The 14625-nt window shown below is 48.0% G+C and overlaps 1 protein-coding gene across 2 annotated transcripts; it reads left to right on the forward strand.

The window, feature by feature from the left end:
* The first annotated feature begins 794 nt into the window (after nt 1-794).
* On the forward strand, nt 795-7971 carry atg10 (ATG10 autophagy related 10 homolog). Of its 2 annotated transcripts, none has more exons than XM_084480863.1 (7): nt 795-962; nt 1850-1950; nt 2746-2838; nt 4114-4288; nt 4499-4596; nt 5783-5880; nt 5976-7971. In XM_084480863.1, exons 2-7 carry the CDS (start codon nt 1852-1854, stop codon nt 6073-6075), a joined length of 663 nt encoding a protein of 220 aa, XP_084336989.1. In that variant the 5' UTR covers nt 795-962; nt 1850-1851; the 3' UTR covers nt 6076-7971. The 2 variants fall into 2 exon arrangements, with proteins under 2 accessions (XP_084336989.1, XP_084336990.1); XM_084480864.1 differs by having other exon boundaries at nt 4502-4596.
* Nucleotides 7972-14625: the final 6654 nt, after the last annotated feature.

The following is a 14625-nucleotide window of genomic DNA, read 5'->3' on the forward strand; positions in this document are numbered from 1 at the left end:
TCATCATCAACCATCCTCAACCATTTTGTCACTGTTACCAAAACAAGACAGTGAGGAAAAACACGAGTCGAATCGTATGTTATTGTCAGTCTCTGCCAACCAGTTTGTAAACGCTCCCCTCGCTGCAGCATCCTTCTCCCCGGCACATCGATTGGTTGATGGACAACATCAATGTTGATTATCAACGCAGTACTAAAAGATGATCACGATGGGGTTGTAACCATGCAACCATCACTCCTTCCTAGAGCTTACAGTCCAAAACATTTTTCTAACCCTAACCCTAGTATTAGTATAACCCTAACTGATCACTAAGATCATGTTCATTTTTAATTTTGTTGAATTTTGTTAAAAATACACTAGCATCAAAATATTTGGATAAACATTTGCAGATGGATGAAAATATAATATTCGACGTGCAGATGCAGCTGTTTTAATTCATAAACTCAAGGTTTCCATCAAGAAGAGAATAACATGATTATTATTCATACAATACTGAATTTATAGCCATAGTCGAAGTAATGTACAAAAAGTACAAAAGTTTAAGGTGGATCATCATCATGGTAGATTTTGTGTTTATAAATATATATTTTTTTGTTCATAAAACACATTTTATGAAATAAATTGGTTGAATAGAAAGAATATAGATTTATTTTAAAGATTATTTTCGTCTCCCATTTTGCTCCTGGCCCTCCAGGCCAGCGGGGGCGGCAGTGCGCTGAGGGCTCGGCGATGCGGAGTAGAAGAACATCAGCGACCAGCCTGGACCCTGTCTCCACTCCAGCCTCCGTCCCCAACCTCCCGTCTCCAGCCTCCGTCCCCAACCTCCCGTCCCCAGCCTCCCGTCCCCAGCCTCCCGTCTCCAGCCTCCCGTCCCCAACCTCCCGTCTCCAGCCTCCGTCCCCAACCTCCCGTCTTCATCAAGGGGTCCCATGGGGAAAGCTGGGTTGATAATCACAGAGGAGGTAAAGTAAGGTTTGCACATTAACTGTGACCTCGTTTCTTCTACATAATGCGGGGTTTTAGTTCCGTGCAGCGGGCGAGTCCAGCGACCAAGACTAACTTTACAATACTCCTCCTTACTATCGATGGTTCGCTTCCTGCTCACATGGAAGTCATACTAGTCTGTATTTCAACTGTAAACCACCTACGTGTGTTGGTGTGGACAAGCTTTGTGCATATACAACATACTAATGTTTATAATACCATTAAAGCCTTTGTTTTCTGTTGTATTCACCTTTCATCTTCTTCACTTCAGACAGCAGCAGAACATATTGTTAGATATCGTTTGTCACCCCGTCTGGAAGGTCAGAATCAGAAAGGAGTTTATTGCCAAGTAGGTTTTCACATACAAGGAATTTGTTTTGGTATAAGGTGCGTGCCATACAATGAACAATAAACAATAAACAGACAGCATGATAACGAGACAGACTAAACCATAAGTAACAACACAGGGAAAGAGATGTAATCACATGTCTCGTTAGTGCAAACGTGACTATGGTGGTAGTGTAATGTTCAAGATACAAAGGTCATCTAGGGGCCAATTTTGATCATATAAAGTTTCCTATATACTGTGACTGTATACAAGTGATGTTCAACACAAATTGCTGGAAAATAACTTCTTAGATGTTTTGGGGGAGGTTGTCACAACACTGCCGCCATCAGTTGAGAAAAAAGACGAATGTTTAACCAGGATGCGTTCAAAGCAACGCGTCGCTGCTGGTCTCGCCCATCAGAGGAACAACGCCGAATTCAATTAGAATGTTGAATATTTAAAAATTGCAAGCTTTGTTGTAATTCAGGAATGTTCACACATTTCTCCTACACTGTTTCCATCAAACGTCTTCTTCAGAGATGAGTTCCTTTGACGAGGAACACTTCGGCCTCTGCTGTGAGCTCCTGCTGAAGCACTCGGACCGTCTGGGGGACGGCTGGAGCTGGGAGCCCTGGCAGGTCAGTGGGACAGAGCTAGGCCTGGGCCATATGGCTGACAGACATATCGCCATATAACGTCATCCTATTGATTGATATCGATAACTATTGATCATTTGAATGACCTAAAAAGACCATGCTGGATTTAAACACTTCTGTTTAACACTTACGACCTTCCACTGTTCTTCATTGATCAATACTCCAATGTCGACACAACAATGAAAAACACTCAGATACTGTAAAGAAGTATGGAACCGTGTTTGTGTAACAAACCCAGCTGCTAGAGTCGGTGGTCCAGTCTCTTATCGATATATATTGAACATGTTTTATATTGATATTGATCAAAAGTCTATCACAATACGATCATTTATTGTTTCATTGCCCAGGCCTACTCAGAACTCTATTTAATGGTTAAGGGAAGCCTCACCCTCAGTATTTAATGGTTAAGGGAACAAGCCTCACCCTCAGTATTTAATGGTTAAGGGAAGAAGCCCCACCCTCAGTATTTAATGGTTAAGGGAATACGCCTCACCCTCAGTATTAAATGGTTAAGGGAAGAAGCCCCACCCTCAGTATTTAATGGTTAAGGGAAGAAGCCCCACCCTCAGTATTTAATGGTTAAGGGAGTAAGCCCACATAACCTACATGTCTTTGAAAAAAATGATGTTATAATATCCAAAATGTATGTTTAATTTAGGAAAAGGAGCGGATACAGAATGAATTATAGAAAGTGTCACACACCAAACACAGTGACACAGAGCACACTGGAGTGAGAGTTCACTCCGTCACTAGTGGTGTGATGCGTTGTGTGTTCAGCACTCTGAGGAAGGCTACCTGAAGAAGACCTCCCTGAGACGAGTCACCACCACCAACGCTGCTCAGGACCCAAACCCTGCTCTGGAAGAAGAGGTGCTGATTCTCTCTCTCTCTGTCTCTCTCTCTCTCTCTCTCTCTCTCTCTCTCTCTCTCTCTCTCTCTCTCTCTCTCTCTCTGTGTCTGTCTCTCTCTCTCTCTGTCTCTGTCTCTGTCTCTGTCTGTCTCTCTCTCTCTCTGTCTCTCTCTGTGTCTGTCTCTGTCTCCCCCCCCCTCTCTCTCTCTCTCTCCGTCTGTGTGTGTGTGTGTGTGTGTGTGTTGGGAGGAACATTTTAATTTAAATATCTCCACATTGAGCTTCTTGATTTTCTGTCTTCAACACAGGATCAGGTTCACTTTGGTCTTTGTTTGGTGATCGTTTCCTGAGGGAACAGTTGAAGGTGGAGACGCCGCCGCTATCGGCCCGTCGTAGGGTTGGGGTCGTAGGGTTGGGGTCGTTGGGGTCGTTGGGGTCGTAGGGTTGGGGTCGTAGGATTGGGGTCGTAGGGTTGGGGTCATAGGGTTGGGGTCGTAGGGTTGGGGTCGTAGGGGTCATAGGGTTGGGGTCGTAGGGTTGGGGTCGTAGGGGTCATAGGGTTGGGGTCGTAGGGTTGGGGTCATAGGGTTGGGGTCGTAGGGTTGGGGTCGTAGGGTTGGGGTCGTTGGGGTCGTTGGGGTCGTAGGGTTGGGGTCATAGGGTTGGGGTCGTAGGGTTGGGGTCATAGGGTTGGGGTCGTAGGGTTGGGGTCATAGGGTTGGGGTCGTAGGGTTGGGGTCGTAGGGTTGGGGTCGTAGGGTTGGGGTCGTAGGGTTGGGGTCGCTCCCCATAGTACAGCAGGTGGTCTACAGTGAAGTGTCCGATGCTTCCCGCACAAATAAAGCGGTGGTCCTTTTCTTAAAGAAAGGCCTTGGCTACCTGATTGTTGACAGTGGGCTGTTTATCCGCGATGCGCGTGTGTGTGTTTCCCGTCGGCAACACAACTCATTTATTTATATAATTTATTTTGTTATTATTTTTTGTTGTTATCTTTTCTTTTTTTTACATTTATTTTGCCACCGTGAAGCTCTGTACAACGCTACAGAATCACCACAATCATTAAACGATGATTCATTATTATTTGTTTATGTTTTTGTCATATCGCAATACGTATCGCAGAAAGACATAACATCGCAATACGATTTATTCCCAACATGGTGCCGCCCTAGTGCTTCTGTCTTTGTGGGCTCAGTAGCTGTACCCTAGTGCGTACGCAGTTCTATGAACCCGTTTGTCACTAACCTTCAGGGGGCTAAACAATAGTAAGTCTTTTATTCTCTAATGTTTCTGAGCAGGTGTCTGCTGGAGGTGCAGGTGTTGTCCAGAGTGGTCTTGGAGAGGAGGATGCGTGTGCGGCGGCGGCGGCGGCGGCGCCGGGCGGCGGCGGCACGGTGCTCCGCTACGAGTACCACGTCCTGTTCAGCTGCAGCTTCGGCGTGCCGGTGCTCTACTTCAGGGTCTCTGATCTAGGTCGGTGTTCGGACGCGTCACGCAGAAGAAAGCACTTTCTGATTGGGTGAACATTGCACAAGGATGTTTTTGTAAAGTTAGTGGTATGCTATGTGTGGAGTTACTCAAAGCTCCTAATGTTTTGGGTCAAGCACTTAAATATCTCCACATATAAACGGATAGAGGTGTTTAGATGAGTGTGTTGTCACTGTTCTCTGTACGGCTCTACAGAAGGCAGGAGCCTGAGTCTGGAACAGGTGTGGGACATAGTCCGTCTAAACTCCAGCATGAGGCTGCAGCAGAGTCCGTGGAACACCATCACTCAGCAGGTACCCCTCTAACACACACTGTAACACACTGTAACACACTGTAACACCATCACTCAGCAGGTACCCCTCTAATACACACTGTAACACACACTGTAACACCATCACTCAGCAGGTACCCCTCTAATACACACTGTAACACACTATAACACACTGTAACACCATCACTCAGCAGGTACCCCTCTAATACACACTGTAACACACTGTGACACACACTGTAACACCATCACTCAGCAGGTACCCCTCTAACACACACTGTAACACACACTGTAACACACACTGTAACACCATCACTCAGCAGGTACCCCTCTAACACACACTGTAACACACACTGTAACACACACTGTAACACCATCACTCAGCAGGTACCCCTCTAATACACACTGTAACACACTGTAACACACTGTAACACCATCACTCAGCAGGTACCCCTCTAACACACACTGTAACACACACTGTAACACACTGTAACACCATCACTCAGCAGGTACCCCTCTAATACACACTGTAACACACTGTAACACCATCACTCAGCAGGTACCCCTCTAATACACACTGTAACACACACTGTAACACACTGTAACACCATCACTCAGCAGGTACCCCTCTAACACACACTGTAACACACTGTGACACACACTGTAACACACTGTAACACCATCACTCAGCAGGTACCACTCTAATACACACTGTAACACACTGTGACACACACTGTAACACACTGTAACACCATCACTCAGCAGGTACCCCTCTAATACACACTGTAACACACACTGTGACACACTGTAACACCATCACTCAGCAGGTACCCCTCTAATACACACTGACACACACTGTAACACACTGTAACACACACTATAATACACACTGGAAAGACGGAGAGTTCCGGGCAATCTGCGTAACATAACTGTCTATTGGAAATGATTATTTTCCTGATTCTTTTACAGAGAACCCTATGGTAAGTCATATTGTGAACACCTCTTCGGCCCATTGTATTTTTCCGCGTGCATGAGTTTCCTGTTCGGGGCTTCTAGTTCGAAGTTATGCTTTGCCAACTCCTACAAATCCAAAAACAAATGGACACTATCTGAAAGCATGGTCACGTACTGTAGGGAATGTGAGGGGTTTGATTTGGGACGGACGTGGAGCGTAGCGGCGGCCACTGACGTGCTGCCCGGTGTGCCACCAGGAGCACCCTCTGCTGGGCCAGCCCTTCTTCGCCCTGCACCCCTGCAGGACCGACCGGTTCATGGGGCCGGTGGTCCGGGCTGCCGAGGCGGAAAACAGGTGTGTGTGTGTGTGTGTGTGTGTGTGTGTGTGTGTGTGTGTGTGTGTGTGTGTGTGTGCGTGTGCGTGTTCTAACGTGTGGGTTGGGATTGCAGGAAGGCGAACTATGTGGTGACGTGGCTGAGTGTGGTGGGGCCCCTAGTAGGACTGGAGCTGGCGTTGAGCTACTCCACGCTGCTGGCCCCGGCTCTCTGAGGGCCCCTGGGAGGGCCCCACGCTGCTGGCCCCGGCTCTCTGAGGGCCCCTGGGAGGGCCCCACGCTGCTGGCCCCGGCTCTCTGAGGGCCCCTGGGAGGGCTCCACGCTGCTGGCCCCGGCTCTCTGAGGGCCCCACGCTGCTGGCCCCGGCTCTCTGAGGGCCCCTGGGAGGGCCCCACGCTGCTGGCCCCGGCTCTCTGAGGGCCCCTGGGAGGGCCCCACGCTGCTGGCCCCGGCTCTCTGAGGGCCCCTGGGAGGGCCCCACGCTGCTGGCCCCGGCTCTCTGAGGGCCCCTGGGAGGGCCCCACGCTGCTGGCCCCGGCTCTCTGAGGGCCCCTGGGAGGGCCCCACGCTGCTGGCCCCGGCTCTCTGAGGGCCCCTGGGAGGGCCCCACGCTGCTGGCCCCGGCTCTCTGAGGGCCCCTGGGAGGGCCCCACGCTGCTGGCCCCGGCTCTCTGAGGGCCCCTGGGAGGGCCCCATGCCGTTCATCACGAGGACCGCAGAGGAAGGTGCTTATAGACGTACTATACCATCGTCAACACACACTAGTGGTGCTCCTCTGTCCTCTGTCCTGGTGGTGGAGGACAGGATGAAGGCTGTACTGCTGCCTTCTAAAGGAGGAGCACAGCCCGTTAAGGGGGGGGGCGGGGCGCCCCCTGATTCTAAACGTCAGGGAGACGGCGCCCCGTACAAAGCACCGTGGTGTATGAAGGTGACAGTACCATATAGTCACTGCCATGTTTAATGACACGAGACAATCCTTCATGTGGTGTTGTTGATCAATTGCAGTTAGCAGCGTATTAGGGTTCAACAATCTACAAAAAAGGAGAAAGGAGTGATTCCTAAAGAGTATCCCAAAGCAGGTCGGGCTGAAGGGACTGAGGGCAGCAGCTAGGATGAGCCGAGCCCGGGCAGGGAGTTCTACAGACCCAGTGTTGACCTCGTGTACCTATCTGATACCCCTAATGCCTAGACCTTATTCTGCATTCATTGCATTAATTGTACTTTATTACATATATTAAAATATTGTATTTTGAGTAATTTAATGTTTTTGTAGAAAAATGTATTTAGTAAAGCACTATGCCAAACATGCATAAATGCAATCCATTACTGATGCTTTAAGTGAATCTATGAATGTGTTATTTACAAATGCGGCTCTGTTCTATTTATTTAATCTGAAAATGGTCTCAATATGAAAATTCACATCAGATTTTTTTGATGCAGATTTGAAGTTATTGGACAATATTAAAGGACCCGGCCAGCTTCGTAGTTAGTAGATTTGACAGTTACATTTAAGTCCATCTCCACAGAAAAGTGAAAATGTATTTCTCCTTTTCAAACACAACAGAAGTCTACCACACTCCAACTACCCATCTAGTTGCTGTATAATTTATAGATTGAATACATATTATTCATAATAAAAGATAAATATATCATTAATAATTAGAAATCATTTTCTTTCATCTAGTTGCTGATTTCTAGAAATATAGGACACCTTTTAGTGGCCCTATACTACTTCTACTCTATGCTACCCTTACCTCATAATCCTGACAAGAGGTTTGTTTCAATCACATGAAAGGTGTAGAAATACACTTAGAGTTTGTACCATGGCCTCAGTATTGAGGAATGAGCTTGCGTCACGCAGCCAATGGAAGCCAACCAATGCTGAACCAATAACAACCATTAGGTGGCGCCATTGCAGGTGTCTAATAAATAAGTCATTAACCAGCATGGTGCCATTCTTGTTTGCTGCCTGTGACCATCCATACAATTTGAAGGGTTGAGAAGGGCCAATACAAGTGAAATATAAATTTTCAAAAAAGGAACACTATAAATAGTGAAGGTTAGTACTTTTCTGTACTTTTAGGCCAGTTTGTATTTTACAAATGTTAACGTTATTAATATTTGTTGGTTATTAGCCAAGGATTACCTTACAAAACATGTGTTTTAAATAAATGCAAATGGCAGGTTTTGCATTGCCCCTGTGCTCCGGTCCGGTACCAGGCTCTGACGTCTGGAGACGCACCGAGGTGGGTCTGACCGCCAGGCCCACCCCAGGGTGGGTCTGACCGCCAGGCCGACCCCAGGACGGCCGCTCACCACGGGACTCCGGCACATGACGGAGGAAGACCTTCAGCTGACTGTGGACCGGGCCCCGGGCCCCCCCTCAGAAGACCTTCAGCTGACTGTGGACCGGGCCCCGGGCCCCGGGCCCCGGGCCCCCCCTCAGAAGACCTCCAGCTGACTGTGGACCGGGCCCCGGGCCCCCCCTCCGCCCTCGCCGGGCGCTAGGTCAATGGTCACGTGTTTATCATATCGTTTATTGACTATTACTGCCGTCACTGCTGGTCGTTTGTTCTGCCCGCGGGCCTAACGTGTGTCTGCTGGCGTCTCTCCGACAGCTCGTTAGGACGGTCGCCCCTAACAACAGGCTGGCCCACCGCCATGCTTTGTTTAACGAGTGATGAGTGGCCGGTCCCACACAGGTGTGGTGACTGACTCCAGAGCCCAGAGGAGGAAGAGCACCTATATTTAATATCATTTATCGATTGAATACATATTATTCATAATAGAAGATAAATATATCATTAATAATTATAAATCATTTTCTTATAAAATATATAAATATGTGTGTATAAATGGCTGTTTGTGTTTCTCCCGTCTTGGGTCAGTTGAACCCATGAGGATTATAGTGTCCCTCATGTCTCCATCGGGAAAGGTCACGTTAGATTTTCAATTCCTGATTGACTGCTGGTATGTTTTATGTTCAGCCTTATTCACCTGTCATTCAATTACTTCGACCTTATATTTTTGTTAATTAGTTCCCACTATGTTTTTGTATTTGGGTAAAAAAAAACATTTTTGTTAGTTCTGCGTGGACTCATCGGCCGTCACCACATGATGGGAGAAACTGGTTCTCTGTTTGAGAGAATCACTGGCAACCACATTCGTTCTTTACTAAATGTGTCACTTAAAGGACATTAACTGCTGCCCACTGTCCCAGAGACATCAGCTCACTAGTCACCCATTCATAGATGTATTTCCGCTGGATTCATTCCATTTCATTTTCACCCTTTCAAACTTGTCCAAAGCGCTGCTGTGAGCTTCTTTTAGGAAGCTGTTGAGAACGATGGGGTTGGATTCACAACGCTGTGTTATTTAAACAGTCACAGAACTTAATTATTGCATATTAATAATTGCAGATAGAATTACTGTGGCCTGAAATAAATTCCACGGTCATCTGACTGTAGTCTCATTAATAGAGCTCACTATGGGATAGTTTCCAGAACAGTTCTGTGCTGTTGTATTAATAAATATCTGTAATGTTCTTCTCTTCCATTCCCTGTTCTTAACTCTGTTGGTTTTCCTGTTCTTCACTGAATGGTGAATCGGAGCCTCTCTTCAGAGCCTCTCTCTCCCCCTCCTCTCCTCTCTCTGTCCCGTGGCAGGCTGCCCATCTGTGCCTCCGTAACCTCCCTCCCTCCCACAGTCAGACTGCCATGGTGCCGCTGGGCCGACCCACCAGCTGCACCTCCCTCCCCTCTTCATCTGCTCTGAAGACTCCTTTGGGGCGTAGTTAGGACGTGAAAGAAAAATAAAGAATGTAAAAATGTTAATGCTCTTATGGAATGTTGAAATGATATTTGCTAAAATGAGAAAGAACCAGTCTGCTTACAACCAGCAGGTCCCTCTTCTCAGGAACATGATTCTATTCTTTGGTAACTTGCCACACGCTAAGGCTACTCTTATCAAAGTTCACCTGGACTCTGCCTCGTCCCTCCCGCTGCCCCGTCTCCCTTCTCCTAAAAACTGCCTCTTACACACTTATTGTATGATGTACGTCATGGCACTTAAAAATAGTACTTAGTTGTGTAGCATCTTATCCTAGCTATCTCTGTTGTGTACGGGGAATGGGTTAACCAAATGATTGTTCGTGCTTGGCTCTTGGTTCTATGAACATCCTTTATTCTTTATTCTGACCAATGTACTTATTGTAAGTCGCTTTGGATAAAAGCGTTTATGGTTTATGATTATGGGGCTTCCCTGAAAAAAGACTAAATAATTACTGTCCGTTAAACAAATTCTCATCAAAAAGGATTATTTAAGCACTTTATTTTGAATGTTATTTAAATGCCCTCAATGTAAATGTATTGTACCTCTTTGTGTGTGTATGTGTAACTGAGCCATCACATTCAATAGTACATTGAATTACTTCAGGTTTTATCTGTAGGTTCACATGCCTGAAAATAGTTTCCTTTTTATGTATTTATTTTATGTATTGTACAGTTGAGTGTCAATCATTTAAGGCTTTTTATGTTGATAAATGCATGTTTATGTTTTTGCTGTTAGAAAAATTGTTTTGCTTAGGAAGGTTCCTTACTTAGCGAAGTGGCGGATGATAAGAGATAATAAGGAAAGGTGCTTCAATGCTTGTTCACAAAACCAGACCTGACCGTCATCAACATGACCGTGGATTATTTAAATAAAAGGCATCAAATGCACAGCCGTTTTACATTTGGGACTGGTAGCCTTCATTCCTTTTTTATTTCAATACCTCTTTATAATGAAGTAATGAATGAAGTGATATTCTTCACCGGGTTGTCCACGTTCATCCAGCCTGCAGGGGACAACACGGTGAGAGCTGTCCCCTGCAGGGGGTTACTTTAGCAGTCAGTCTTCGGCGTACTTTCACCACGTCAGGCTCACCTGCAGGAGGACGGAGCCAGGGGGAGGGTCAGGGTCCTCAGCAACGGGGCGCTCTCTCCCTCTCTTCTTCACCTGACCCCATGACGTTTTCCACCGAGGTCAAGGAGAAGTTGTTCGGACAGGAAAGGGGACTTAATTGTTTGACTGTTCGACCGGAGCCTCATTGTGAAGCCATCGCCAAGCGAATCATCATCAGGGTTAATGCTTCATTTCAAATGGTTCTCTTTATGACCTTGAGATTTCTATACACACCTCAGCAATTCCACCGAGGAGCGTTTGCTCTGCTGATCCTTCCCGGTCTGTAGCCACGGCAGTCTAATCTCCCTCTCACATCCTCCAGCTAGGGGCTGTGTGCGTTGGCACCGCTCCATCACCACTTGGCACAGGCTCTGACAGCTGCTCAGTGAGGAGCCGTCCCAATATTAAGTCCATTTAAGCCAGTTTCATATAAAAGTCCACTGCATAAGTAGATAGATTGTTATGTTTCAATATTGTCCAATTGCCATGCACACTATAGTGGAATAATGTCACATTTGGATTCTGTTGTCCAGGGTAAACGGCTTCAACATAAATACACTAATCACTGTCAACTGCTGTGAGGACAGCTGCAGCCCGGGCGTGGACACGGGGTGGAGCTCGTCAGCCACTTCCTCTTACCGTCCCCTGACGTCCCCGAGCCCCCAGCGGCCCCCTGAGGCCCGCGCTGGGGAGTGGACCGCTGGCCTCGGGCAGCTCCGGGTCGGGTGGGGCTGCACCAGGTGTCCTCCACACGGAGGGCCTGGCGAGGGTCTGGGCCTGTGAGTGGGTTGAAGAATACCCCTACGGACAAGAAGTATTCAAGTTAATGGGACCATAAACAAGTCTGGTCCCACTATGAACTCTTAAAGAACAGGAGTACAAACGGATCAATTGCCAAAGGGTATTCACGCGGCTGATGTGGTTTAACCCAGAGGCTGAGCACTACTACAGCTATGACGTCCACACAGATGTGGATCGTTGTGTGGCAGGCGTCAGCAGCAGCCTACCTCAGAACCTTAGCAAGGCAATAAGCTACGGTGCTTGATCAGAAAATCACCATGAGAAACAAAGCAATGAATGGTTTCCTCCGGTTTATACAAACTACACTCCAGACATTAAGGTTTGACAAGCGGGAGGCCAACCAATATGTTGGTAATGGCCTGCAATTCACCAGCGAAATGATTCAAATAATTAGCCTGTGAGCTTGATTTTAAACAGATAATTGGTACGCAAACAGCAAAGTGGATATTAAAACTCAAAAATCCTATCCATCACCATCAGTCATGAGCTATAGAGATCTAATACATGCAGCAGTACAGGGACAAGTCCAGCAGAACTCGTCTTGAAGAGCTGCACCACCCTGCCAACCTTTAACACCAAAGCTTCCAGAGCAGCATTTTAGAAAGAGCCTAAAGGCCAAGAGGGCAGGGGACACTCAGGGACAGGGACCAGGGACCAAGAGGGTAGGGGACAGGTCTCAGGGACCAGGGACCAAGAGGGTAGGGGACACTCAGGGACCAGGGACCAAGAGGGTAGGGGACAGGTCTCAGGGACCAGGGACCAGGGACCAAGAGGGTAGGGGACAGGTCTCAGGGACCAGGGACCAAGAGGGTAGGGGACAGGTCTCAGGGACCAGGGACCAAGGACAGGTCTCAGGTCTCAGGGACCAGGGACAGGTCTCAGGTCTCAGGGACCAGTGGACCAGGGACCAGGGACAGGTCTCAGGGACCAGGGACAGGTCTCAGGTCTCAGGGACCAGTGGACCAGGGACCAAGGACAGGTCTCAGGGACCAGGGACAGGTCTCAGGGACCAGGGACCGGTCTCAGGGACCAGGGACCAGGGACAGGTCTCAGGGACCAGGGACCAGGGACAGGTCTCAGGGACCAGGGACAGGTCTCAGTGGACCAGGGACAGGTCTCAGGGACCAGGGACAGGTCTCAGGTCTCAGGTCTGGTCTCAGGGACCAGGGACAGGTCTCAGGGACCAGGGACCAGGGACAGGTCTCAGGTCTCAGGTCTCAGGTCTGGTCTCAGGGACCAGGGACAGGTCTCAGTGGACCAGGGACAGGTCTCAGGGACCAGGGACAGGTCTCAGGGACCAGGGACCAGGGACAGGTCTCAGGGACCGGTCTCAGGGACCAGGGACCGGTCTCAGGGACCAGGGACAGGTCTCAGTGGACCAGGGACAGGTCTCAGGGACCAGGGACAGGTCTCAGGTCTCAGGTCTGGTCTCAGGGACCAGGGACAGGTCTCAGGGACCAGGGACCAGGGACAGGTCTCAGTGGACCAGGGACAGGTCTCAGGGACCAGGGACAGGTCTCAGGTCTCAGGTCTGGTCTCAGGGACCAGGGACAGGTCTCAGGGACCAGGGACCAGGGACAGGTCTCAGGGACCAGGGACCAGGGACAGGTCTCAGTGGACCAGGGACAGGTCTCAGGGACCAGGGACAGGTCTCAGGGACCAGGGACCAGGGACAGGTCTCAGGGACCAGGGACCGGTCTCAGGGACCAGGGACCAGGGACCAAGGACAGGTCTCAGTGGACCAGGGACAGGTCTCAGTGGACCAGGGACCAGGGACCAGGGACAGGTCTCAGTGGACCAGGGACCGGTCTCAGGGACCAGGGACCAGGGACCAGGGACAGGTCTCAGGGACCAGGGACCGGTCTCAGGGACCAGGGACAGGTCTCAGGGACCAGGGACCAGGGACCAGGGACCGGTCTCAGGGACCAGGGACCAGGGACTAAGGACAGGTCTCAGCAGGTCTACCGTAGCCACTGCCATGGAGTGGGACTCCTATCAGCCTTCAGGCGATCACATACTCACACAACTAGACCACCCTAATCTTGGGTTTCATTTCGTATAATGAATATACATGTAGTGCCCCAACTCAATTATAGAGGGAGAATTATAACCAAAGAATGTGACTGTGTAAGTTATTAGAATATTTACATATCAGAGCATTTTAGGTAAAACCCTGATAAATGGACTCATTGTTTCTGTGTTTTACCCCCCCCCACCCCTCCTTATTATTCCCCTTAAAATGATTCTTCGCGCCAGGCGGTATTAGCTACTTTTAAACAACGTTCCCGATCAAATGGAAAAGAAAATCGTTTTATGTTTTTATGTTTATATTTCTGTTTGTTATCTCTCGGCACAATTTAAATCAGGTTCACCCTCAATGTGTCTGTGAGTCATAAGAATAAAGAATAAATTAAGATAGTATTAAACATTGAACAACCTTTGGACTATAGTGTTACAATTGCACTTATATCAAGAATGTGACTGACAGCACCTGTTTCACACACACACACACACACACACACACACACACACACACACACACACACACACACACACACACACACACACACACACACACACACACACACACACACACACACACACACACACACACACACACACACACACAAATAGTAAAATGTAAATTGTAAGTATTCATTCTCTGTTATCTGTCTGTGTGTGCTCCCTCTACTCTTCGTGTTACCTATGACTATCTATACACAACCCTGAGCCTCTAATGAATGCTGACATGTGTTCAAAGATGATACTAAAAGCATAGCTAAACGAATAATGTGATGTGACAACAGGGAGATCCACCCATGTGCAGTTCTGCTAGGACCTCTTCCTGCTCCAAGGTGCTCACAATGTCAGAATGTCATGTCATATCAGAGTCCCTTCTTCATCTTATTATTCCCCTATATTCATATCTTCTCATCACCTTTGTAATGATATATTATTAGCTATATTATTATCAACTTATTATATTATCAAACAGTGTTATAGCTTATTACCTATATTATTA

The sequence above is a fragment of the Micromesistius poutassou genome, assembly GCF_964030765.1.
Source record: "Micromesistius poutassou genome assembly, chromosome: 16".
Lineage (NCBI taxonomy): Eukaryota > Metazoa > Chordata > Actinopteri > Gadiformes > Gadidae > Micromesistius > Micromesistius poutassou.

Coding starts and splice junctions, on each gene's coding strand:
- atg10 (XM_084480863.1), top strand. CDS start 1,852: ATGAGTTCCTTTGACGAGGAACACTTCGGCCTCTGCTGTGAGCTCCTG. Junction 1,951..2,745: donor GGAGCTGGGAGCCCTGGCAG/GTCAGTGGGACA, acceptor TTGTGTGTTCAG/CACTCTGAGGAAGGCTACCT. Junction 5,881..5,975: donor GCTGCCGAGGCGGAAAACAG/GTGTGTGTGTGT, acceptor TTGGGATTGCAG/GAAGGCGAACTATGTGGTGA.